The 25,237-nt window shown below is 33.9% G+C and overlaps 1 protein-coding gene across 2 annotated transcripts in view; it reads right to left on the bottom strand.

The window, feature by feature from the left end:
- STXBP5L (syntaxin binding protein 5L) overlaps positions 1-25,237 on the bottom strand; it is a 378,355-nt gene that overhangs the window by 59,014 nt on the left and 294,104 nt on the right. For both annotated transcript variants that reach the window (XM_024769286.1, XM_024769287.1), the window contains one exon: positions 17,430-17,495. In XM_024769286.1, coding sequence (XP_024625054.1) covers positions 17,430-17,495 — 66 coding nt within the window. The remainder of the gene's footprint in view (positions 1-17,429; positions 17,496-25,237) is intronic.

Below are 25,237 nucleotides of genomic sequence, written 5' to 3'. Positions count from 1 at the left end.
GGTACATTTTTAGTTCCTTTTGAGCAATTTTTTTTTCGTATCTGTCTTTGATCTTCCATTTTCTAATGAGGAAGAGAAGTTGATAGTTACAAGGATAGTAATGCTCCTATTAGAAGAGAATAGATATGTTTTTTCCCTTCTGTAAAGCTCCACAAAGACTTCTGCTTTTCTCCAAGGTAAGTTTCCTAGGGTCTGGCGAAATGAAGCCCAGTGATCAAAACCATAGCTGAAGTCAAACCGTAACTCAAACATTTGCCAGCTGAGTGACCCTGGTCTGGTAGTTACTTAAATCTCAGGATGACTGTTTCTCTTCCTTTGTAGAATGGGTTTGATAATTAGTCCCTACTTCAAAGGGATCTTGTCAGTATTAAAGAAATATGTGTAAAGTACTTAACATGGTGTGGTAAATAATATTAGGTATTATATTCATTATTAAACTTAGTTGGCAAGAAAGCTTGTCATTCTATGGTATTCTGTATCAAAAATGACTTACCCAGACAACATGTCCTTTTTGCAATCTAGTGTCTAGTATTAAATACAGCAAGTTTGATAATGCCTCCAGTTGCATATGGTACCATTATTTCTTTCCTCTGCACAATCCCTCAACACCTTGAAAAGCTGCCTGTCTTGGCTCACAGACAGTAATACAGAAAACAGTACCATACTGTAATCCAGCTGCGGGGCAGGGAATATTGCTGCAGCAAGTATTAGAACAGTTTGATTTCTTATTATCCTAGTCCTGTTAGATTCTGGGAAAATTGTCAGGAAATTCTTGCTACTTTTAACATGTTGTGGCTTACATTTTTGAAAATAAAAACAAAGGAAAGAAAATGAATAACTGTACATTTAAAAAGGTGAATTTTATTCTAATGTAAATTACATGCCACTAAATCTGAGTTTTAAAAAATTTGAAGCATCCCCACAGATAGTGTTATTCACTTACCTAACCACATCTATCACCTTATGAATCACCTAGAAATTGTTAGGTAGGATGTCATAAGAGACCAAAGATGATGCAAATGAGTAAAAGGATTAGCTGATGGCAAAATACATATTAATATTTATAAATTCAGGCCTAAAGATTTGGTGACAGCCAAGCGCTACAATAGGACCAGATTATAAACCTTTGCAAAACTATTCATCTCTACTCCTAGATTATCTGCCTCCCAAATTCAGGTTCATTTACAGTAATGAGACATGGTACTGTGATGGTTTACCATAGCTTATGCCAGAATGGGGTCATATGCTTAGCCCTAAATATAAACAGAAGTTCAGGTATTACAACAGGGTTTTGCCTAGGAGGTGTCAGTATATCTTGACTGTATCATTGCCTGTATATTCATACGCCTTTTTCCTAAGTCCTGATTCAATTTAAAGTAAATAATTAGTGCAGCCTGGCTTATCAGAGGAATGTCGTATTGGCTTCAAATAATTTTTTATTCAGATCCTTGGTTCCACATTTGAATCAAAATTTTAAGAACAGAGATGAACCCTCAATCAGTCTGAATATGGCTACTACTTTAATGGGAAATATCATAAAAAGCTAGGTTAGAAGTTTCTAACACAAATCTTTGATAAGCTGTTTGTTGATTAGAAACAACTGGATTGACTTTTTGATTTCCCATGAAGGATTTCTACTTTAAGGCTAAGCTACAACTATTAATTGGAAATTTAGAATGGTCAAGGAGAACAAGTTTAGTTTCTTTAGGCCATGGGAGTTCATCACTGCTTTTATAATATAACCACTATTGTATATTATTGAGAATCTCTGTTCTGGGCACTAGCACACAGTTAAGATTAAGAAACTTGGCTAAAGTTATAATGGTAGAAAGAGGTAGGGTAAGGTCAAATTTCTAAGACTCCAAAGCTATGCCCTTTGCACTAAGCAATACAATCTTCCTGACATAGAAGATACCTATGTATCCTAGACATCTTCTATAAAATAAATAAACCTAACACTAAATTAAAATAAGAAGTTGTTTAGATTAAAATGTTTGTAAAGTTTATCTACCTGATTCATTACTATATTCCAACCAGTCAGTTAATTAATTTCATTTGTCTCTTATCTTCCCTATGCTAGAAACGAAGATAGGACAAAAACACCTGGTGTGTGTGTGTGTGTGTGTGTGTGTGTGTATGTATGTGTATATATATACACATATATAAATATACATATAAATGCATATATACATATACATATATATATGTGCAAGTGTAGTTAAAAAACACACACATAAAAATATTTTGGAGTTACCATGCCATGATGGAGTCCTGAAAGACCTACACACTTCTAATTTTGTTGCCATTTCCCACCCCCCATTTTTTTATAAGTGGTTATGATATAGCCAGGCAAAGAGGTATATTTATTAGAATTTGCCCCAGCATACAAAAATTTAATGTCATGACTCTAGCTTTCTTGCCACCTGAAAATATGTATTACATTTCTATCTAAATGATGTTAGTGAATCAGTGACTTTTTGTTAGTGTCATATGAGCAAATGTTAACTGATTATGAAACTTTATTTCTGTTCTTGTCTATCTTGAATTATAAACTCCTAGAGAGAACTAGGTTCTTCAACACACCTTTTTGAAAGCATACAAAAGGAGGTCAAGTAATTTGTGGAGTGAGAGGAACTTGAGGTCTAAAGATTAGGTTGGTTCCAGCTAAGCCATGTATTAGCAGAATAAACTTGGGCAAGTTATAGAATTATTTTTTTAGCCATAATTCTCCACTCATATAAAATGAGAACTATACCAACCTTACAGGATTGCTATAGAACTAAATATGATAATACTCATGAAAAATACCTTGAGTACTTTAAAGTACTATACCAATGTTGATTACTGTTTTTAGCAAACAAGGTTTAATAAATTCAGATTGTGATAATTTGATTATATAAATTATAAAAATTACTTTCAAAACCACTTTTTCCTGGAACTTAAATGGTAAACAGTGTTTCTGATGTTTCATGAAAAATATATCTAAGTTCTTTTTTTTTGTTAAAACATTGTCTCCTTATAATTTAGCAACTTCTCTCTGCTTGGATGTCATAATTGCTTGGGTTTTTTTTTCCAGCTTTTTTTTTTTTTTTTTGCAGTACGCGGGCCTCTCACTTTTGTGTCCTCTCCCGTTGCCAATCACAGGCTCTGGACACGCAGGCTCAGTGGCCATGGCTCATGGGCTTAGCTGCTCCGCGGCATGTGGGATCTTCCTGGACTGGGGCATGAACCTGTGTCCCCTGCATTGGCAGGCGGACTCTCAATCACTGCGCCACCAGGGAAGCCCTTTCCAGCTCTTTTAAAAAAACTTTATTTTATATTGGGGTATAGTTGATTAACAATGATGCATCAGCCTCAGTGTATAGCAAAGTGACTCAGCCATACATGTACGTGTATTTATTCTTTTTCAAATTCCTTTCCCATCTAGGCCACCACAGAATATTGAACAGAGCTCCCTTCACTACATAGCAGGTCCCCGATGGCCATCTGTTCAACACATAGTAGTGTGTATATGTCAATCTCAAACTCCCAATCCATCCCCTCCCATTCCTCCCCCCCAGCAACCACAAGTCCATCCTCCAACTCTGTGAGTCTGTTTCTGTTTTGTAAATAAATTTATTTATATCATTTTTTTAGATTCCACATAAAAGTGGTATCATATGATAATTGTCTTTCTCTGTCTGACTTACTTCACTTAGTGTGATAAGCTCCAGGTCCATCCATGTTGCTGCAAAGGGCGTTGTTTCATTCTTTTTAATGGCTGAGTAACATTCCATTGTATAAATGTATCACAGCTTCTTTATCCATTTATCTGTCAATGGACATTTAGGTTGCTTCCATGCCTTGGCTATTGTAAACAGTGCTGCAATGAACATTGGAGTGCATGTATCCTTTCAAGCCATGGTTTTCTCCAGGTATATGCCCAGGAGTGGGATTGCTGGGTCATATGGTAGCTCTATTTTTAGTTTGTAAAGGAACCTCCATACTGTCCTCCATAGTGGCTATACCAATTTACATTCCCACCAACAGTGTAGGAGGGTTCCCTTTTCTCCACACCCTCTCCAGCATTTATTGTTTGTAGCCTTTTTAATGATGGCTGCTCTGACTGGTGTGCAGTAATATCTCATTGTAATTTGATTGCATTTCTCTAATAATTAGCAGTGTTGAGCATCTTTTCATGTGCCTCTTGGCCATCTGAATGTCTTCTTTGGAGAAATGTCTATTTAGGTCTTATGGCCATTTTTTTATTGGGGTGTTCGTGTTTTTGATATTGAGCTGCATGAGCTGTTTTTAGATTTTGGAGATTAATCCCTTGTCAGTTGCTTCGTTTGCAAATATTTTCTCCCATTCTGAGGGTTGTGTTTTCGTCCTGTTTATGGTTTCCTTTGCTGTGCAAAAGCTTTTGACTTTAATTAGTTCCCATTTGTTTATTTTTGTTTTTATTTCCATTATGCTAGGAGATGGATTGAAAATATATTGCTGTAATTTATGTCAAAGAATGTTCTTCAATTGTTTTCCTCTAAGAGTTTTATAGTATCAGGCATTATATATAGGTCTTTAATCCATTTTGAGTTTATTTTTGTGTATGGTGTTAAAGAATGTTCTAATTTCATTCTTGTATATGTAGCTGTCCAGTTTTCCTAGCACAATTTATTGAAGAGACTGTCTTTTATCCATTGTATAGTCTTGCCTCCTTTGTCATAGATTAATTGACCATAGGTGCTGGGTTTATTTCTAGGCTTTCTATCTGTTTCACTGATCTATATTTCTGTTTTTGTGCCAGTTCCATACTGTTTTGATGGCTGTAGCTTTGTAGTATAGTCTGAAGTCAGGGAGCCTGATTCTTCCAGCTCCATTTTTCTTTCTCAAGATTGCTTTCGCTATTCGTGGTCTTTTGTATCTCCATACAAATGATGAAATTTTTAATTCTAGTTCTGTGAAAAATGCCATTGGTAATTTGATAGGGATTGCATTGAAGCTGTAGTATGGTCATTTTGACAATATTGATTCTTCCAATCCAAGAACATGGTATATCTTTTCATCCTGTTTGTGTCATCTTTGATTTCTTTCATTAGCATCTTATAGTTGTCAGAGTACAAGTCTTTTGCTTCCTTAGGTAGGTTTATTCCTAGTTATTTTATTCTTTTTGATGCAATGGTAAATGGGATTGTTTCCTTAATCTCTCTTTCTGATCTTTCGTTGTTAGTGTATAGAAATGCAACAGATTTCTGTATATAAATTTTGTATCCTGCAACTACCAAATTCATTGATGAGATCTAGTAGTTTTCTGGTAGCATCTTTAGGATTTTCTATGTATACTATCATGTCATCTGCAAATAGTGACAGTTTTACTTCTTTTCCAATTTGTATTCCTTTTATTTCTTTTTTTTTTCTGACTGCCATGGCTAGGACTTCCAAAACTATGTTTAATAAAAGTGGCAACAGTGGACATCCTTGTCTTGTTCCTGTTCTTAGAGGAAATGCTTTCAGCTTTTCACCATTGAGTATGATGTTATCTGTAGGTTTGTCATATATGGCCTTTATTATGTTGAGGTATGTTCCCTGTGTGCCCACTTTCTGGAGAGCTTTCACCATAAATCGGTGTTGAATTTTGTCAAAAGCTTTTTCTGCATCTATTGAGATGATTATATGGCTTATATTCTTCAATCTGTTGATGTGGTGTATCACATTGATTTGCAGATATTGAAGAATCTTTGCATCCCTGGGATAAATCCCACTTGATCATGGTGTATTATCTTTTTATTGTATTGTTGGATTCAGTTTGCTAGTACTTTGTTGAGAATTTTTGCATCTATGTTCATCAGCGATATTGACCTGTAGTTTTCTTTTTTGTGTGATATCTTTGTCTGGTTTTGGTATCAGGGTGATGGTGGCCTCATAGAATGAGTTTGGTAGTGTTCCTTCCTCTGCAATTTTTTGGAAGAGTTTCAGAAGGATAGGTGTTACCTCTTCTCTAAATGTTTGATAGAATTCGCCTGTGAAGCCAGCTGGTTGTGGACTTTTGTTGGGAGTTTTTATTATTTATTTATTATTATTGTTTTTTTTGGTATGCGGGCCTCTCACTGTTGTGGCCTCTCCCGTTGCGGAGCACAGGCTCTGGATGTGCAGGCTCAGCGGCCATGGCTCACAGGCCCAGCTGCTCCGCAGCACGTGGGATCTTCCCGGACCGGGGCACAAACCCGTGTCCACTGCATCAGCAGGCAGACTCTCAACCACTACGCCATCAGGAAAGCCCTGTTGGGAGTTTTTAAATCACAGTTTCAATTTCAGTAATTGTGATTGGTCTGTTCATATTTTCAATTTCTTCCTGGTTCAGTCTTGGAAGGTTGTACCTTTCTAAGAATTTGTCCGTTTCTTGTAGGTTGTCCATGTTGTTGGCATAGAGTTGATTGTAGTGGTCTCTTATTATGCTTTGTATTTCTGTGGTGTCCATTGTAACTTTTCCTTTTTCATTCCTAATTTTATTGATTTGAGCCCTCTCTCTTTTTTTCTTGATGATTCTGGCTAAAGGTTTATCAATATTGTTTATCTTTCAAAGAACCAGATTTTAGATTCCTTGATCTTTGCTATTGTTTTTTTGTCTCTATTTCATTTATTTCCTCTCTGAGCTTTATGATTTCTTTCCTTCTACTAACTTTGGGTTTTGTTGTTTGTTTCTCTAGTTGCTTTAGTTGTAAGGTTAACTTGTTTATTTGAGATTTTCTTGTTTCCTGTGGTAAGACTATATTGCTATAAACTTTCCTCTTAGAACTGCTTTTGCTGCATCCCATAGGTTTTAGATCATTGTGCTTTTGTTTTCATTTGTCTCTAGGTATTATTTCCTTTTTGATTTCTTCAGTGAGCCATTGGTTGTTTAGTAGCATATTGTTTATCCTCCAAGTATATGTGTTTTTTTTAGTTTTTTTTTTCTTGTAGTTGATTTCTAATCTCATAGTGTTGTGGTTCGAAAATATGCTTGATATGATTTCAGTTTTCTTAAATTTTCCGAGGCTCACTTTGTGGCCTAGCATGTGATCTATCCTTCAGAATGTTCCATGTGTGCTTGAGAAGAATGTGTATTCTCTTGCTTTTGGATGGAGTGGTCTATAAATATCAATTAAGTCCATCTGGTCTAATGTGTCATTTAAGGCCTGTGTTTCCTTACTGACCTTCTGTCTGTCAATCTTTCTATTGAGGAAAGTGGGGTTTTAAAGTCCCCCACTGTTATTGTGTTATTGTCAATTTCTCCTTTTATGGCTGTTAGTGTTTGCCTTATATATTGAGATGCTCCTATGTTGGGTGCATAAATCTTTACAATTGTATCTTCTTCTTGGATTTATTCCTTGATCATTATGTAGTGTCTTTCTTTTTCTCTTGTAACAGTCTTTATTTCAAAGTCTATTTTCTCTGATATGAGTATTGCTACTCCAGCTTTCTTTTGATTTCCATTTGCATGGAATACCTTTTTCCATCCCCTCACTTTCAGGCTGTATTTGTCCCTAGATCTGAAGTGGGTGGGTCTCTTGTAGAGAGCACATATATGGGTCTTGTTTTTGTATCCATTCAGCCACTCTGTCTTTTGGTTGGGGCATTTAATCTGTTTATGTTTAAGGTAATTACTGATATACATATTCTTATTTCCATTTTGTTAATTGTTTTGGATTTGTTTTTGAAGGTCTTTTTTCTTCCTGTTTTGTTCTCTTCTCTTGTGATATGAATATCTTTCATGTTGTGTTTGGATTGCTTTTTCTTTTTTGTGTATCTTTGTAGATTTTCCATTTGTGGTTACCATGAGGTTTTGATGTAGCACTCTATGTATAAAGAAGATTGTTTTAAGTTGATGATCTTTTCATTTTAAATGCATTTCCAATATCCTGCATTTGTACTCTCCTCTTCTCACAATTGCTGGTTTTGAATTCGTATTTGTATGTGGATGATTTCCTACCTTTACTGTGTGTTGGCCTTTACCAGAGAGCTTTTCCCTTTGTAATTTTCTTGGTTTTAGTTGTGGCCTTTTCTTTTCCACCTAGAGAAGTTCCTTTAGCATATTTTGTAAAGCTGGTCTGGTAGTGCTGAATTCTCTTAGCTTTTGCTTGTCTGTAAAGCTTTTGACTTCTCCATCAAATCTGAATGAGAACCTTGCTGGGTAGCGTATTCTTGGTTGTAGGTTCTTCCCTTTCATCACTTTAAATGTATCTTGCCAACCCCTTCTGGCCTGCAGAATTTCTGCTGAAAAATCAGCTGATAACCTTATGGGAGTTCCCTTGTATATTATTTGTTGATTTTTCTCTTGTTGTTTTTAATATTTTTTCTTTGACTTTAATTTTTTCAATTTGATTACTGTGTGTCTCTGCATGTTCCTTCTTGGGTTTATCCTGCCTGGGACTCTCTGTGCTTCCTAGACTTTGACTGTTTCCTTTCCCATGTTAGGGAAGTTTTCAACTATTATCTCTTCAAATGTTTTCTCAGGTCCTTTCTCTCTCTCTCCTCCTTCTAGGACCCCTATAAAGTGAATGTTGGTGCATTTTATATTGTCCCAGAGGACTCTTAGACTGTCTTCATTTCTTTTCATTCTTTTTTCTTTATTCTGTTCTGTAGCAGTGATTTCCACCATTCTGTCTTCCAGTTCACTTATCCATTCTTCTGCCTCACTTATTCTGCTATTGATTCCTTCCAGTGTATTTTGTATTTCACTTATCATATTATTCATCTGTTTGTTTGGTCTTTAGTTCTTCTAGGTCTTTGTTAAACATTTCTTGTATCTTTTTGATCTGTGCCTCCATTCTTTTTCTGAGATCTTGGATCATCTTTACTATCATTACTCTGAATTGTTTTTCAGGTAGATTGCCTATCTCACTTCATTTAGCTGTTCTTCTGGGGTTTTATCTTCTTCCTTCATCTGGGACATATTCCTCTGATGTCTCATGTTGTCTAATTTTCTGTGATTGTGGTTTCCATTCCTCAGGCTGTGGGGTTGTAGTTCTTTTGCTTCTGTTATCTTCCCCCTGGTGGATGAGGCTGTCTAAGAGGCTTATGAAGGCTTCATGATGGGAGGGACTGCTTCCTGCCCACTGGCGGCTGGAGCTGGGTCTTTTTCCTCTGGAGGGCAGGGCCATGTCAGGGGATGTGTTTTACGGGCAGCTGTGTGCTCAGAAGACTTTAAGTGGCCTGGTGGATGATGCATGGGGCTGAGTTCCTGCCCTTTAGGTTGTTTGGCCTGCGGTGTCCCCACACTGGAGCCTACAGGCTGTTGGGTGGGGCCAGATCTTGGAGAGGAAATGATGGCCTCCAGGAGGGATCACACCAATGAGTTTCCACCAGTGTTTTTGTCCTTGCAGTGAGCCACAGCTGCCCCCTCAACCTCCACAGGAGAACCCCCCAGTACTAGCAGGTAAGTCTGCCCCAGGCTCTTATGAGGCATCTTCTTTTTTTCCTGGTCCTGGTGCACACGAGCCCTTGTGTGTGCCTCCAAGAGTGGAGTCTTTGTCTCCCCCAGTCCTGTGGAATTCCTGTGATCAAACTCCACTGCCCTTCAAAGCCAGATTCTCTGTGGGCTCTTCCTTCCATTGCTAGAACCCCAGGCTAGGGAGCCTGATGTGGGGCTCAGACTTTCACTCCTGTGGGAGAACTTCTGTGGTATAATTATTTTCCAGTTTGTGGATTGACCACTTGGTGGGTATGGGATTTATCACGATTGTGCTCCTACTGTCTCACTGTGGTTTCTTTGTCTTGTAGGATTTAGAGGATCATTTTTGGTATTTTCCAGCATTTTTTGTGGTTTATTGTTCAGCAGTTATTATTTTGGCGTTTTTGTAAGAAGGGGTGTGCTCACATCCTTCTACTCTGCCATATTTTCTCCACTAACCGGATGTCATATAATTCCAATTGTGATTATTTTTTGTAATTCCCATTTTGTTCTCAATTTATTAATGAAAATCAGGGGGAAAGCTTAGGCTTTACAACCAAATAAAACTCAGTTGTGATTCTAGCTCCACTTATTTAAATACTCTGAGCTTCAGTTTTCTCATCAGAAAAAAGGCATATCACAGGGGTGTTGTATTACACAAGGAAAAAAAAAGAAACTGCTGTCTTGGAAAATTGTGGGTTACAATTATTTTTAGGTTCCTTAGTCACTGACTTTACTTGGGGTCTAGAACATTGGTAATTCAGGCTTGTTAAAGTTGTAAATCTAGTCACAACTATTTTTTAATGAATGCCTAATTTAAGAAGGCTGTACAACTTGTGTTTGATTCTGATTTGGTCCCTATGAGCAGCATCAAATAGTCAAAGAATCTGCATAAAATTTACAGGACCTTTTTACTGCTCACTACTTTTGAGAGAGCAGTGCCCCTCTGAGGTGATGTTTTGGAGTTTCCATGATAATCAATCATAGTTGTTTCTGATCACAGAAAATATTTAATTGTATCATGAAGAGTTAAGGAGAATTTTTACAAAACTACTTTTTGGCTCTTAGGTTTTCCCTAAATTATCTGTTGGCCACTCCATTATTTTCTTATAGGCCTGATGAAATTATCCAGGTTTACAGTAAAAAAAAACCCACCACTATCTAAATTCTATGGCAAATGTCAAAAGCCTTAGGTATTCCTGCTTTATATCTCCTGAAGTTGGTGTCTGTAGTTTTAACCATTGCTTTAGGAAAATTAGTCTTCATTCACCATGAGAGACCTGTGTTTTCAGCACAACAAGTAAGAATAAAGGTTTTGAGACAAATTGTGAAGTCTAGAAAATTATGGAGTATGAATAACTTCTTTGTTCATAAAAGAGATTTTCACTTTCACCTGGCAAGTGATGTACTTGATTCCTCTGTCTCACAGCTGGTATTTCATTCCTATAAAAGCCTGGTGCTGCCTCGGGAGTTCTGGTAGCAAGTCCTAAAGGAAGGGAATAAAAAACTATTGGCATGTAATTTTTAGCCCAAGTAAACCAACTATTTTTACCTTAGAGGTGAATTTCATGATAACTATTTGGAAGGGTGTCTGTTTTGTGCCTTTACCTGAGTATTTTGGTACTGCCTCAACAGAGGACTCTTTGGAAGGAAGAAGCATTCTTCTTTGGAGGATGTAATGGGGTTCTAGACATGTAGAATCACACAGAGGCAGCATTCAAACTAGGCTATGAGACCTAGTTCTAACTCAGGTTTGAGAACAACAGAGTTGATTACTTCTTTTTTAGTATTTTGTGACATTATTTTTTGTGATATTTTTTAATAAAGATTTTTTTTTTTTTTGCGGTATGTGGGCCTCTCACTGTTGTGGCCTCTCCCGTTGTGGAGCACAGGCTCCAGACGCACAGGCTCAGCGGCCATGGCTCACGGGCCCAGCTGCTCCGTGGCATGTGGGATCTTCCCGGACCGGGGCACGAACCCGCGTCCCCTGCATCAGCAGGCGGACTCTCAACCACTGCGCCACCAGGGAAGCCCAAGATATTTTTAAGGATAAATATTTCTATCACCCTAGTCTTCACTTGAATTTGGTAGCATTATAAGTCTGTTGTATATTGTGGACAGTGAGAATCATGAGGATGGATAGCTGCGTAGGTCGCAGCTGTATTAGGACATAATGCTAACCTAGAAAATGATGTTGAACAGGGAAAATGATTTTTAAAGGCAAACCTGCAAGTAGGACAAATTAGAAAAATGCACACCTTGTGGGCAGATATAACCCTACAGTTGAAGGCTTGGTTAGTTTCTTGGGCCAAAGAAAAAGGGGCTGTTTCCTTTAGGGGACTGCAGTTCTGTTCCAGGTAAGTGGAGCTAGGGCTCATGTTAGCTTCTGCTCACCCCCTTGGGGTGTATGTTTATGCAGTGCACAAACTGCACAAGCTTACCTGGTGAGGGAAAAATGGTTACACAGCTTTAAAGAAAAATAATAACAATTTGTATAACTATTGCTTTAATGTTGGTTTCTGCATATAGACTGTCAGTTCCATTTGGCATGGGGTATGTTAATTTTGTTCATTAGTTTATTCTCAGTGGATATCATAATATCACTCTAACTGTAGATACTGTAAATTACTTGTTAAATAGTTGGGTGAATGAATAATATGAAATGATTGTTATCCTGGAAGCTGAGAACATCAGCATTCTGGTTGGCTCACTGGGACCCTTTCAGCTCCCATCCCTACTCTTGTCTCTCTCATCATCCTAAAGGAAATATTTAATAGTCATTCTATTAATTAGAATTATTATTCTATTAATATTTAATTTAATAAAATATTAAACTTCACCCTATATTGTGGTTTATTGGGCTAAAAGGGAGTTTAAGATCCATGTAGGAAAGCAAAGTTATAAAATGATTATCAGTTTCTGGCTCTCCTAATTTCTGACCTCTCTTACTCAGAGATATTCCTCATAATTAACTCTGAAATCTTGAAAAGCTCATACCTGAGACTGGAAAAAAGAAAAGATATCTGCTAACACCACATCTATTCAGCATTGTTTTGGAGGTCCTAGCTAATTTTTTCCTTTAGAAAGAAGAAATGGAGCTGTCATTTTAACAGGGGGGAGCATAATTGGATACATAGATAATCTAAAAGAATTGACAAATTACTGAAATAAGTTTTATCAAATATTCCAGACATGAGGTCAATATACAAAAATAATTAATTATTTTTATATTCTAGCCATAAAAAATAATAAAAAGATATTTTAAAATTTACAACATAAAAATATCAAATACTGAGTAATAAAGCTAATGAAAGATGTGTAAGACCTCTACAAAGAAGACTAAAAATATTAAAGTAAAGAAGACACATAAATGGAGAGATACCAAGTGGAAAATTCATTGTTGAATGTCATTTCTGACCAACTGATCTATAGATGAAATAAAATTACAATCACTATCCAAACATATTTGTGTGCAAACTGACAAGTTTTTTCTAAAAGTTATATGAAAAGACCTAAAATAGCTATAGCATTCTTGAAAAAGAGCTACAAAAACAAAATTGAAGGACCTATACTACCAGCAATACTATAAAGCTACAGCAATTAAAACAGTGTGGAATCGGATTAATGGTAAACACACAAATGAAATAGAACATAAAGTCTAGAAACATGCACATACATGGTAGAGTACACTAATTTGTGGCAAAAGTACCATTTTAGTGTAGTGGGGGAAATGATAGTTTTCTCATACATGGTCCTTGTCAACTGGATACCTAAATGAAAGTAATAAACCTTGACTCTTTCCTCACATTAGACACAGAAATACATTTCAAATGGAACTTGAACTTAAAAGTGAAGGTACAACAATAAGCCTCCTAGAAGACAGGGAAATAGTTTTATGAACTTGGGGTGGGCAACGATTTTCTTAAAAATAAAACAAAGCACATAAAGCACTAACAATAAAAGAAAGTATTGATCAATTGAATAACATTAGCATTAAAAACTTCTGCTCATGGAAAGATCACCTTTAAGAGAGTAAAAGCAAGGCACAGAATGGGAAAAGATATTTTGCCCTATATACATCCAAAAAAACTACTTCTTTTTATGTATGTATCTACCTATCTACATACATATGCAGAATTTCTTATATATCAAAGAAAGCTGGCAACATAATAAAAATGAGTAAAATACTTGAATATCTTACAAAAGAGGATATTAAAAATAGTCAATAAATGTAAAAGTTCATCAAAATCATTAGATGTCAGGGATATGCACTGCAAGTTAATTCTACAGCAAGACAGCACTATATACACTCCAGAATGATTGAAACTGAAAAAAGAAAATTGGAAAGTATGTGGAACAAATAGAACTTTTATACACCGTTAATGGAAGTAAAATTGGTGCAACCACTTTAGAAAACTTGGTAGTATTTCCTGAAGCTGAACATATGCATACCCTATGACTTCAAAACCCACTCCCAGATACATGTAACACAGAAATCAGTTATATTTGTATTAAAAATTAGACAAGATTGGTCATAAAAGCTGTACTTATAATAGTCCCCAACTGAAAACCACCTAAAATGTTCAGCAATAATAAACTGCATAAATAAATTGAGATATATTCATATAATGGATCATTACACATCAATAAAAATCATTCAGCAACATAGATATCATACACATAATGTTGAACAAAATAAGCAAAAAATAAAAGTAAATACTGAATGATTCCATTCATCTGAGAGTCCAAAACCCACAAAACTAATCTATGATGATAAAAGTCAGAATAGCAGGTACCTTTGTGGGGGTTAGTGGCTGAGAGAGGCATAAGGGTAGGTGCCCAGGGTTCCAGTAACATTCCATATCTTGATCTGGGTAAGTTTACTTGGTGTATTCGTTTGTAAAAACTAGTCTACCTGAACTCTTAAGAATTATGCACTTTGAGGTTTACATATTGCACCTCAGTTTAAAAAAAGTTTACCTCAAAAGAGGTAAGGCCAAGGAATACAAAAAGAAATTACAAATAAAAGCAAGAGTTGTGGTATTAATAGCAAACAAGGTGAATTCAGGTGAAGGACACAATATGAAATGAACAATGGTGATTAATGGTAAAGAATGTATGGATATATCTTTGAATATTTACACATGAATATTTTAAAAAATAAACAGCAGATACAAGGAAAAATAGAAACACATGATTAATACAGTATTTTAATTCACCTTTTCCCCATCTTTGACAAGTCAAGTAATCAAAATATAAGTAATGACATGAGAGACTTAAATAACATGATTAATAAGGTAAAACTTACAGCTACCTAATGCCACACATTTACATTAAATAACTCTTGGGTCAAAGAAATATAAACAAACAAACTGTTTACTATATAGAAAATACTGTTAATGCAATCATAATATATCAAAAGCTATTACATGTTAAAACACAGTACAAAGAGAAATTTAGCCTTGTTTTATCAATATGTAAGAAATAAATATAAATGAATTAAGAATCTACCACAAAAAGGTGAAAAAGGAAAAAGTAAAATGAAGGAAAACAGAGGAGACTAATAAAGATAAAGCAGAAATCAGTAAGCTAAAAAATAAATTAAAAAAACCCAGTAAAACCACTGTTTGGGTTTAAACAGCAAAATAGATCAACTTAGTTACCCTAATTAAAGAAAGGCTCTCAATCTTTTCATATGTGTATTGTATATTTTTAGAAATGTTCTGTAATGAAAAAATTTTTCTTTTCAGAGAACGTACAAGATAAGTAACTATAAAGGGTAAATGACAGGGGAATTCTACTAAAATGTTAAAAAGTAGATAACCAATAGTATTTAAATTATTGGGCATAAAGAAGTCCTTAAAAGAAAAGATCAATGATTAGAAAAAAACTGCTCTAAAGCAAGATATACCACAAGCAAAGTTAAAAGTTAAAATTGAGAAAAATACTTGGATCTCATGTCATAAAGGGAAAATCTTCTTAACTTATGAAGAGGACTAATTAATTTAAAAAGAATGAACAACCCTATAGAAAATGGGCAAAGTATATGAATAGATAATTTACAAAAAATATTTAAAGAACTCTTAAATATATAAAAGGGTGTTCAACATCACTTACAATATGTGAGAGGTAAATTGAAACTGCATTGACATATTCTTTTTACCAAATAGACTTGCAAAGATAAAAAAATTTGATAACCAATATTTTCATGTTATTGCTAGAAGGAGAGAGAACTGTTGCAAACCCCAAGACGAGCAGTTGGGGAGTATCTATAAAGATTAAACAGGTGTATACTCTTTGACCCAGCAACTTCAATTTTAGGAATTTATCTGATAGATATACCTGCACACATTTAAAGTGAGGAATGTACCAAGGTTAGTCACTGTGGCATTGTTTGACATAGCAATAGACTGGCACTAAACTATGTGTCCTTTAATTGGTAAAATGATTAAATTATAGTACACACACGTAATTCAATATCATATAAATGTAAATAATAAGAAAATACTTTATGTAATGAAATGGAAAGCAAGATACACTGTAAAGTGAAACAAGCAAAGTACAACGAAGTGCATAATATTACTACTTTTGTACAAAACAGAAGGCAAAAGTCTGTTTCTTTCTGGTTTGTTTACAAACACAAATTGCCTGGAAGGATAAACAAGAAACTACCAATAATGTTTAAGTTTTCAAGAGAGTGGAAACAATGTATGGGGAAGGATGGGGGGGAAATTTTTTTTTATTCTATTTCTTTTTGATATTAGAACCTAATAAATGTATTACTATTCAAATTCAGATTATGGATGAGAATTTAAAGTGAGATTAAATTAATTGAATTTGATATAGAATATTAAATTATATTTTAATTGAAGATTTCTGACACGGGAAAGTATCAAAGTAATATTTTAAGGAGATTAATTTTGCAACATGATATACAAAATGAATTCTAAGAGGGAGAGATGGAAAATAGAGACACCTGTTAGAATAATTTTGTAATATTCTAGGTATGGTGTAATAAATACCTATATTAGGATGGTGCCAATGGGAATGCAAAAGAAAGGGTAAATGTATGAGACCATGCTTAACATGAAAGCAGTAAAATAAGGATTAGATGGATATGATTAAAACAGAAATTTACACAGGACACAACTAGATTCTATTCAGCCTACATTCCTGAAGAATAACAATAAACAACTAACAACTCTTAAGGAAGTAGATTGAAGAATGTCACAATTCCAGCTGAATTTCTAAAAGTCAAAATTCATTGCTTTATAAAGAGATAACTAAATGTTTATAAATTTTCATGAAGTTAAAAATAAAATAATTTAAATTAAAAAATAATTTTTTGATACTCTGTGAAAACAGATCTACAATTCAATGTCAAAGATATACCTAATCTTTTGGTGCTTAAAATTTTACACATTACTATGTGTATATTACAGAAAAATCAGGTAAATAAAAAATTTTTAAAAAGCAAGTTATTCACAATGCTGACACCCAACAATTTGTACTATACCTTTTTTTTCACAGACCTTAAAAACTTATTCCTAAGAAGCTTTATACTCATATTTTTAATGTAATGGGCTCACAACATATATTATCACTTTTCTTTTGCCAATGAATATACATGTTTCAAAACTATGATCCAGAGGGATGGTTTCATATGTTACTGCACCTACAGTATATATTTCCCACTAATTCAGCTCTAGCTATGAGACAGTTTCTGTATAATATTACAATTTTTACTTAGCATTATTAATATATCTGCAAAATAACTTCCTTTAAAATGTTTTTAAAAGTATTATACTCATACCTCTGATCTTAATTTTTTGGGAAGTAATAAATATTTTAAGACATTTATTTCTATTTTATTTTGGAATAGAATTTGCTTATGGTTAAATTTCAAAATGAAATTACACCTAATTACCAAAATTATGAATTTCTCAAGAATTATGAAGATAAAGCAGTAGATTACTGCAGTGAAGTAATCTTCAGAAGATTGAAAAATACCACTCATGTTTACCTGAAGTGGGAGACTTGCAACGCTCAAGTTCCAGGGGAACTGGACTGTCATTCAGCTCAGTTAAACCTGAAAATAAAATGACAAAAAATGAGAAAATTTGCTAAAATATCGTAGATAATTCTTATTAATTCCTATAAGTTTTAAAAGGTTTTATTTTTCCCCCGTGAGAACTTTTCTATGCTTATGTTATGATAATGATTTTGAAAATTTTTAACAATGACATAGGAAAAAATAAGCAATAACTGATATATAAAGGGTAACTGAATACAATGGTGGAAAGATATAAAAGTCGTTTTCTTATTTTTTCATATGAAGTAACTATTTTAGTAAATGATGTAGTTTCATCTGAAAATAAACCAAGAAAAACATGAAGTAGAAGGGGTTTTTAAAAAGATCTAATCAAATCTTCCACTTCCAAGAGAAACGGTTATTGGCTTTTTAAAAGACCTTCAAGGAGATATAACAAATTTTAAATACTATACCTATTTATAAAAATGCAGTATTGTATAGTAAATACTAAATGATTTGTTCAATGGTATCAAATTCCTTCTTATAATAAGCACTATATTTTTCTCATTTCTAATATTTCTTATATTTTATTGTCACTTTCCTGAAAAATATAAGGATAGGCACAATAGATTAATAAACATTTTGTAATTCCCACTATCTGCCAGTCTGCTTTCCTGTGTCATTCACAAAATATCCTTAGGGTTTTCCTACCCTTATTGGAGAGTTTCATATTTTTTCTTTGTAAATAAGTATTCAGAGTTTCCACTTTAATGTAAATCCCATACCCAGGGGTACTTAAGAGCCATTGTCAATTACCCAAACCATCTTTATTCATATTCCTTTCCACCACCTCCTTTATATAATTTGTACCAATAAACTTGCTGTAGCTTCAAAAAAACCATATAATTTTAGAAAATGTCCATTGTCACACTCTATCCCAACCCTTACATTTTATAAATAAGAAACTGTAAGTTCGGAGAGTTTAAACTATTTAAGGTTACAGAACTGAGCAGTGCCAAATCTTCAATAGAATTCTTTATATATTTTGCTTAAGAGTCTTTTGTCGGAAGTAGGTATTGTGAATATTTTCTTCAATTTGTGACTTAACTTTCCATTTTCTTGGTGACAATAAGATGTCTTTTGATGAGCAAAAGATTAATTTGCCTTAAGGGCAATTTATTGATTTTTTTGTTTTCTTTAGAATTTTTTTTTGGTTCCTGTATAAGTAATCATTGCCTACCCCATGGTAATGAAAATATCACTCTTTGTTTTCTCAAGAAACTTTTTTAATTTTTAGCTTTCATTTTCAGGGCTATAATTAATCTTAAGTTAATTTTGATTATGGTGTGAGGTAGGTATTAAGGTCCATTTTCCCCCTATTTGCCCAGTTGTTCATGATTATTTATTAAAAAGATTTTCCTTCCTCATTGATTTGTGTTAGTGCCTTAGTCAAAAATAAATTGACCATGTATGTGTGGGTCAAGTTCTGGATTCTCTATTCTGTAATCATTGGCCTATTTTTCTTTTTTCTTTTTTTTTTGACTACCACACTATCTAATTAATGCAGGTTTATATTACATCTTGTAATCAGGAAGTGAAATCTTCCAACTTTGTTCTTTTGCAAAAGTGTTTTAGTTATTCTAGATTCTTTGCATTTCTACATATATTTTAAAATCAGTTTGTCAATTTCTATAAAAAGATATGTTAGATTATTATTGAGTTGTGATAAATCTATAGATAATTTGGTAGAATAAATATCTTAAAAATATTGAGTCTTCCAACCCATAAAGATGGTATCTCCTCCATTTAAATAATGTTCTTTCTGTAGATTTGAGTGTACAGGTCTTATACATGGCATTTTTCAAGTCTTCTATTTCCTCTTTCGCCTTCTGCCTAGTTCTCGTATTATATTTAAAAGTGGAGTATTAAAATTACCAATAATTGTTGAATTGTCTATCCCTTTGATTCTGTCAGATATTGCTTCATGTACTTTGTAGCTCTGTTGTCAGGTGCATATATTTATAATTGTTATATCTTTTTGATATATTGATCATTTAATCATTTTAAATTGTCCTTTAGTGACATTTTTTGATTTAAAATCTATTTTGTCTGATATTGGTAGAGCTATTAGATTACTGATCTGAGATCTTTTTTCTAATTTAAGCTTCTAATGTTGTAAATTTTCCATTAGGCACTACTTTAGTAACATCTTAATATCACAAATTTTGATATTTTGTGTTTATACTTTCACTAAGTTAAAAATATTTTTAAAATTCCCTTGTGATTTCTTTTTTAAGTCATGAGCTATTCTTAATTTTCAAATATTTGGGGATTTTAAGACATATTTGTTACTGATTTCTAATTTAATTTCTTTTATGATCAGAGAACTTACTCTGCTTGATTTTAATTCTTTATTGTTTCATGACTCAGTCTATATTTGTGAATATTCCACATCTAATGAAAAAAATGCACATTTTCATTAGTGTGGTGTAGGTGTCTATTTATGTCAGTTAGGTCAATTTGGTTAAGAGATTTGCTTAAGTTTTTTATAGCCTTACCAATTTTGGTCCTTAGACAACTCAAGTGAAGTGCTAATCAATCAGATTCTACAGTACTGAATTGAACTAGGGCTGGTCTGCAGCTTTAATTAGATTAGGTTTCCCTTCAAAATCTCTTTGCTCCTCAATCCAACACTCAAACTTCCCTAACCCTTCCTCAAGGGGCTGATTCCTAATTTTCCCAGTATTTGTGCAGAAAGAGGGTTGAGATGCAGTTTCAGATAGTTTAATTCAGCTTGGGTCAAATTCTATAATAAACCCTGAATGCAAGCACTTTGGGAGTGCATAAATTCTCTGTGCTTTCTCATTTGCTGCCACTTTCTCAGAAAAATTCTGAGAGTGGTGGGGTTAGTTGGCAGAGAATTGCCAAGCTGAATAATTTTGTGTTTAGAGCTATTTCAGATTCCCATTCAACAGTTCAGTCCAGATAGTCATTAAACCTATAGTTGTTCCTATTCTTTGCAGTCTGCCCATCTATAGAAGGCCCATTCCTTTCCTGACCTGTGTCCAGCTCAGTCACTTGCCCCAGGTATAAAAGCAGCTGTGGTTTTCTGCTTATCTATGAATGGCTCTTATCTCTCTAGAATTCAGTTAATCAAGGCTTCTTTGAATCCACTCTTCAGAAGCCTTGTAGAAAAGTATAATTTTAATTTTATCATTGTTATTATCACAGGATTTTATTATTGTTGTGTCATCATTGTTACCATGGGGATGAAGAATTTTTATATCTTTCAACATCCTATCTGGAAATGGAAAGCCCCTCCACTTATATCTAATCTCTTGGAAATACTGTTAAAGCTGTATTGAAGGCATGTGGAACAAAGGAATGGAAACCAGGTAAACTGGTTAATCCATTACTGACACTAGTAGGTATTCATTGAAGTGCTCAGGGTAATGCCAAATAATTGTGTTTTTCCTCATAATATATTTAACACTCAATGGTGAGATTTCCCAAAGATTATGTGGAGAAAGTTATGTCTGATATATGGATAAAGTAAAGCAAATGGACAACTAAATTTGGAAGATTTGTATGGTGATTCATTAGAAAATAGTAAATCCCGGTTAAGATCAGATAGAGATATTGTAAATAAATAATTGAATATCAGAAGACAAAACCCCCTTGGGTACAATGAATTATATCAACATTTATTTAAAGATTTCTAAGAATATATACCTATAACGTGTCTTAATGGATAATTTAATCAATATCTTATTTGAAGTAGCAACTTGTGAATGTTAAATAAAATACCAATATTCTTTAGGAGACTAATACCCAGTGTACAAATGTCTTCACATATATAAATAGTCTACACTTTGGGAATGTTCTTACCAAATTACCATGTACCATATAAACTTCTCTGGTCTCAATGCTTTCAAATTTGATTGACATTTTAGCCAAATAATTTTTTTGTTGTGGGGTGATATATTGCAGGATGTTTATCAGCATCTATGGCTTCTACCCACTAGATGCCAGTAGAGTACTCCTCCCCCCAATTGTGACAACAAAAAATGTTTCCAGACATTGCCAAATATCCTCTGGGGGACAAAATCATGCGGGGTTGAGAACCACTGCCCTAAGTTATATTAGCTGTTTTATTTGTTCGAGTCACACTGAAATTACTATTAAACTAAACTCTAGAAAACTCACATATATTACTAAGTAATTTCCCCCCTATTTTTAATTTCTTTGTTCATTTTTTTAGAATTCAAAGATGGAACCTTATATTTTACCTACTAATTACAGATCAGTGTGCTTTTCAGTACAAAGTTTGGAGTAAGAAAACACTGTAAAACTGATTTCAAAAAGAAACCTATTAAAATACAGAACTGAAAAGCAGAGATGTAAAAATCACTTGTTTCATTTCTCAACCAAATCATACATTTTGTAACTTATCCCTCTGATTCTGTAGCTTTCTCCTTTTCTTTTATGTACCTCTCTATTACAATAGAGAAAACTTCCTATTAAATACTAATCTTTGCACATATGCTCTGATTTCCTCTCCTGTAACTTTCAGAAGGATTTTGCTTCCTTAGTTATTATTCCCTCTGTCCCCTACCACCAATCTCTCTTTCTCTATGGATCATTCAATATTCACATCAACTTTAAAATATGCTCTTTATCTAAAATGAAAAAAATCCTTCTTTTAACACTTTATTCCAATGCAGGTACTGACCTATTTTTTGGCACCCCTTCATAACCAAACACCTCAAAAGAGTTATTTACTTGTGCTGTTTCCTCACTTGCCACTCCTTAGTCTAATATAATTGTAGCTTCTATCCCAATATTTTTCAAAACTACTTTTTAGAGAGTCACTGATAACCTTCACAGCACAGCACGCACTAGACCCTTTTCTAAGCTTACCCTACTTATCCTATCTGTAGCATTTGATGTGGTTGACCACTTCTTGAAACACTCCCCTTTAATTTGGCTTCTGCAATAGTCTCATTTCTTCTCTTCTCTCTGGCAAGTCCTCTCTGCCAGCTATACTTCTTCCTTTGGAAATTAAATTTTGAAATTCCTGTTTCTTTATCCACAAGTCCCCTCTTCCCTTCTTCTGCTCCCTCCATGCCTACATAACTTCATTCCCATGCCACTACATACTAAATTACAGCCCTGATATTCAGATTTGTTTACCTATCCACTTATCGTCTTCACTTGGATAAACAATACACACCAAAATTTAACATGTCTAAAACCGAACTCTATTCCCTACCAACATACTGTGCCTCAACCCTAGTTTCTTCATCTTTGTAAATAATATCATGAGTCATTGGCTCAAGCCCAAATTTGGAAATAATCTTTGATTCCACTTTCTGATCTCCCAAATTGAATTATAATTAGTAGCTCTGTAAGTGATTCTTGCACCTATCTTTTTTCTCCAACAACAGTACTATCACCCTGGCCAAAGCTACCTTTTCCTGCCTGGAGTATAATATTGCCCTCCCAACTGGTATACTGGCTTTCATTCTTTTTGGCCCCACAATATTTTCTTCATTCAGCAGTGTGGATAACATTTTTAAGATATAAATCAAAGCATATCATTTTCTTGCTCAAAACAGAATTTCTTATAATTGCTTTAGAAGTTTGTATGATCTTGTCCCTGCTCATCTAGACATCAAAATCTTAACCCACTTTCCCTCTCAATCACTACACCCCAAGCCTCCTTGACCTTCTATTTCTAGAAGATAGTTAAAGTCCTTAACCACCTTAGAACCTTCTTATAAGCTGTTCATTCTGCCTGGAATACACTGCTCCCTGCCCTTTATGTGCCTAGTTCTCTTTTAAAAAATAACTCTTTGAGGTTCAACTGACATATTTATAAAGTATTTAATTTGATAAATCTTGACATATGTATACCCCTGTGAAACCATCTCTACAATCAAGATAATAAATGTATCCAAGAGTTTCTTTGTGTCCTTTTGTAACCCTCCCTTCCACCCCTCTCCATATCAGCCCCTTCCCCATCCCCAGGCAACCATTGGTCTGCTTTCTGTCACTCTGCATTAGTTTTCAGTTCCTAGAATTTTATATAAATGGAATCATACAGTATCTGCCCTTTTTTGTCTGGTTTCTCTAATTCAATGTAAGATTCATTATGTTGAGATTCATCCATGGTATAGCACATATCAATAGTGCATACATTTTTATTACTGCGTAGTAGACCACTGAACAAACATACGAGATTTGTTTATTCATTTAGTTTTTGACGGAGATTTTAGTTGTTTTAGTTTTTGATTACTGAAGATATTTGAATTTTTGGCTGCTATGAATGTCTTTGTATGGATATATGCTTTCATTTATCTAGGATAAATAACTAAAGTGGCTAGGTCATATTATAAGTGTATGTTTAAATCTTTAGAACCTGACAAATGGTTATACCATTGTACATTCCCACCAGTAGTGTGTAAGAGATTCTATTTCTTCTACATTCTTGCCAGTACTTGGTATGATCAGTCTTTTAAATTATAGTCATGATAATAGATGTATTATTATATCTCATTGTAGTTTTAATTTGATTTTCTTAATAATGAATGTTTTTGAGTATCTTTTCATATGCTTATTTTTATCACTATATTTTCATTTGTGAATTATTTATTCAAATTTTTGGCCTATATTTTTATTGGGTTGCTTGCTTATTATTGAGTTCTGAGAAATTAAAAAAAGTTTTTCTAGATACAAGTCCTTTATCAGATATATGCTTTGCAAATATTTTCTCCTAGTCCATGGCTTAAATTTTCACTCTCAAAACAGTGTCTTATAAAGAGCAGAAATTTTTACTTTTGAAAAAATCCAATTTATCCATACATTTGTTCTTTTATGGAGCATGTCATTGGTATATTTACCTAAAACACTTTTGCCTAACCTAAGGTAACAAAATTTTTCTCCTTTCTTCCTAGATTTATGGTTTTAGGTTTTATATTAAAGCTTATGATCCATTGTAAATTAACTGTTAAAAATATAGTACAAAGTATGGATCAAAGTTATTTTTTTTTACAAAAGGATATTCAACTGTTTAAATATCATTTGTAGAAAAGATTATTCTTTCTCTGCTTAATTACCTCTGCATCTTTGTAAAAAAATCGGTTGTCCATATATATGTAGATGTATTTCTGGAGTCTGTTGAGTTCCATTGACATATCTGTCTTTGGACCAATACCACCCTGACTCAATAACATACTAATTTTTAAAAAAGTCTTGAAATTAGGTAGTGTTGGTTCTCCAAGATTGTTCTTTTTAAAAGCTGTTTTGACTACTATAAATCCTTTGCATTTCTATATGGACTTTAGAATCAGTTTGTCAATTTCTATTAAAAAGTCTGCTGGATATTTATTGGGATTGTATTGAACTACAGATCAATTGGGAGAGAACTGATATCTTAATAATATTGAGACATGTAATTTTTCATTTTTTAAGGTCTCCTTTAACTTCTCTCAGAAATGTTTTCTGGTTTTCAACGCATGGGTCTTTCACATCTGTTGTTTAATTTATGGCTAAGTGTTGCAGGTTGACAGAAATAAAATTGATTTTTGTATACTGACCTTATATCCTGTACTTTGTTAAACTCACTTACTAGTTCTAGTAGCTCTTTTGTAGACTTCATTAGATTTTCTTCATAGAAGATCATGCTGTCTATGAAAAAGGATGATTTAACTTCTTTTCCAGTCTGGATAACTTTTCTTTTTCTTGCCTGACTACACTGGCTAGAATCCCTAGTACAATGTTAATTAGAAGCAGATGTG

This window comes from Neophocaena asiaeorientalis, unplaced genomic scaffold (genome assembly GCF_003031525.2).
Source record: "Neophocaena asiaeorientalis asiaeorientalis breed wild unplaced genomic scaffold, Neophocaena_asiaeorientalis_V1.1 scaffold671, whole genome shotgun sequence".
In the NCBI taxonomy this organism is placed as follows: domain Eukaryota; kingdom Metazoa; phylum Chordata; class Mammalia; order Artiodactyla; family Phocoenidae; genus Neophocaena; species Neophocaena asiaeorientalis.
Note: the sequence above shows the minus strand (reverse complement) of the source record. Positions and strands in the feature narration are given on the sequence as shown.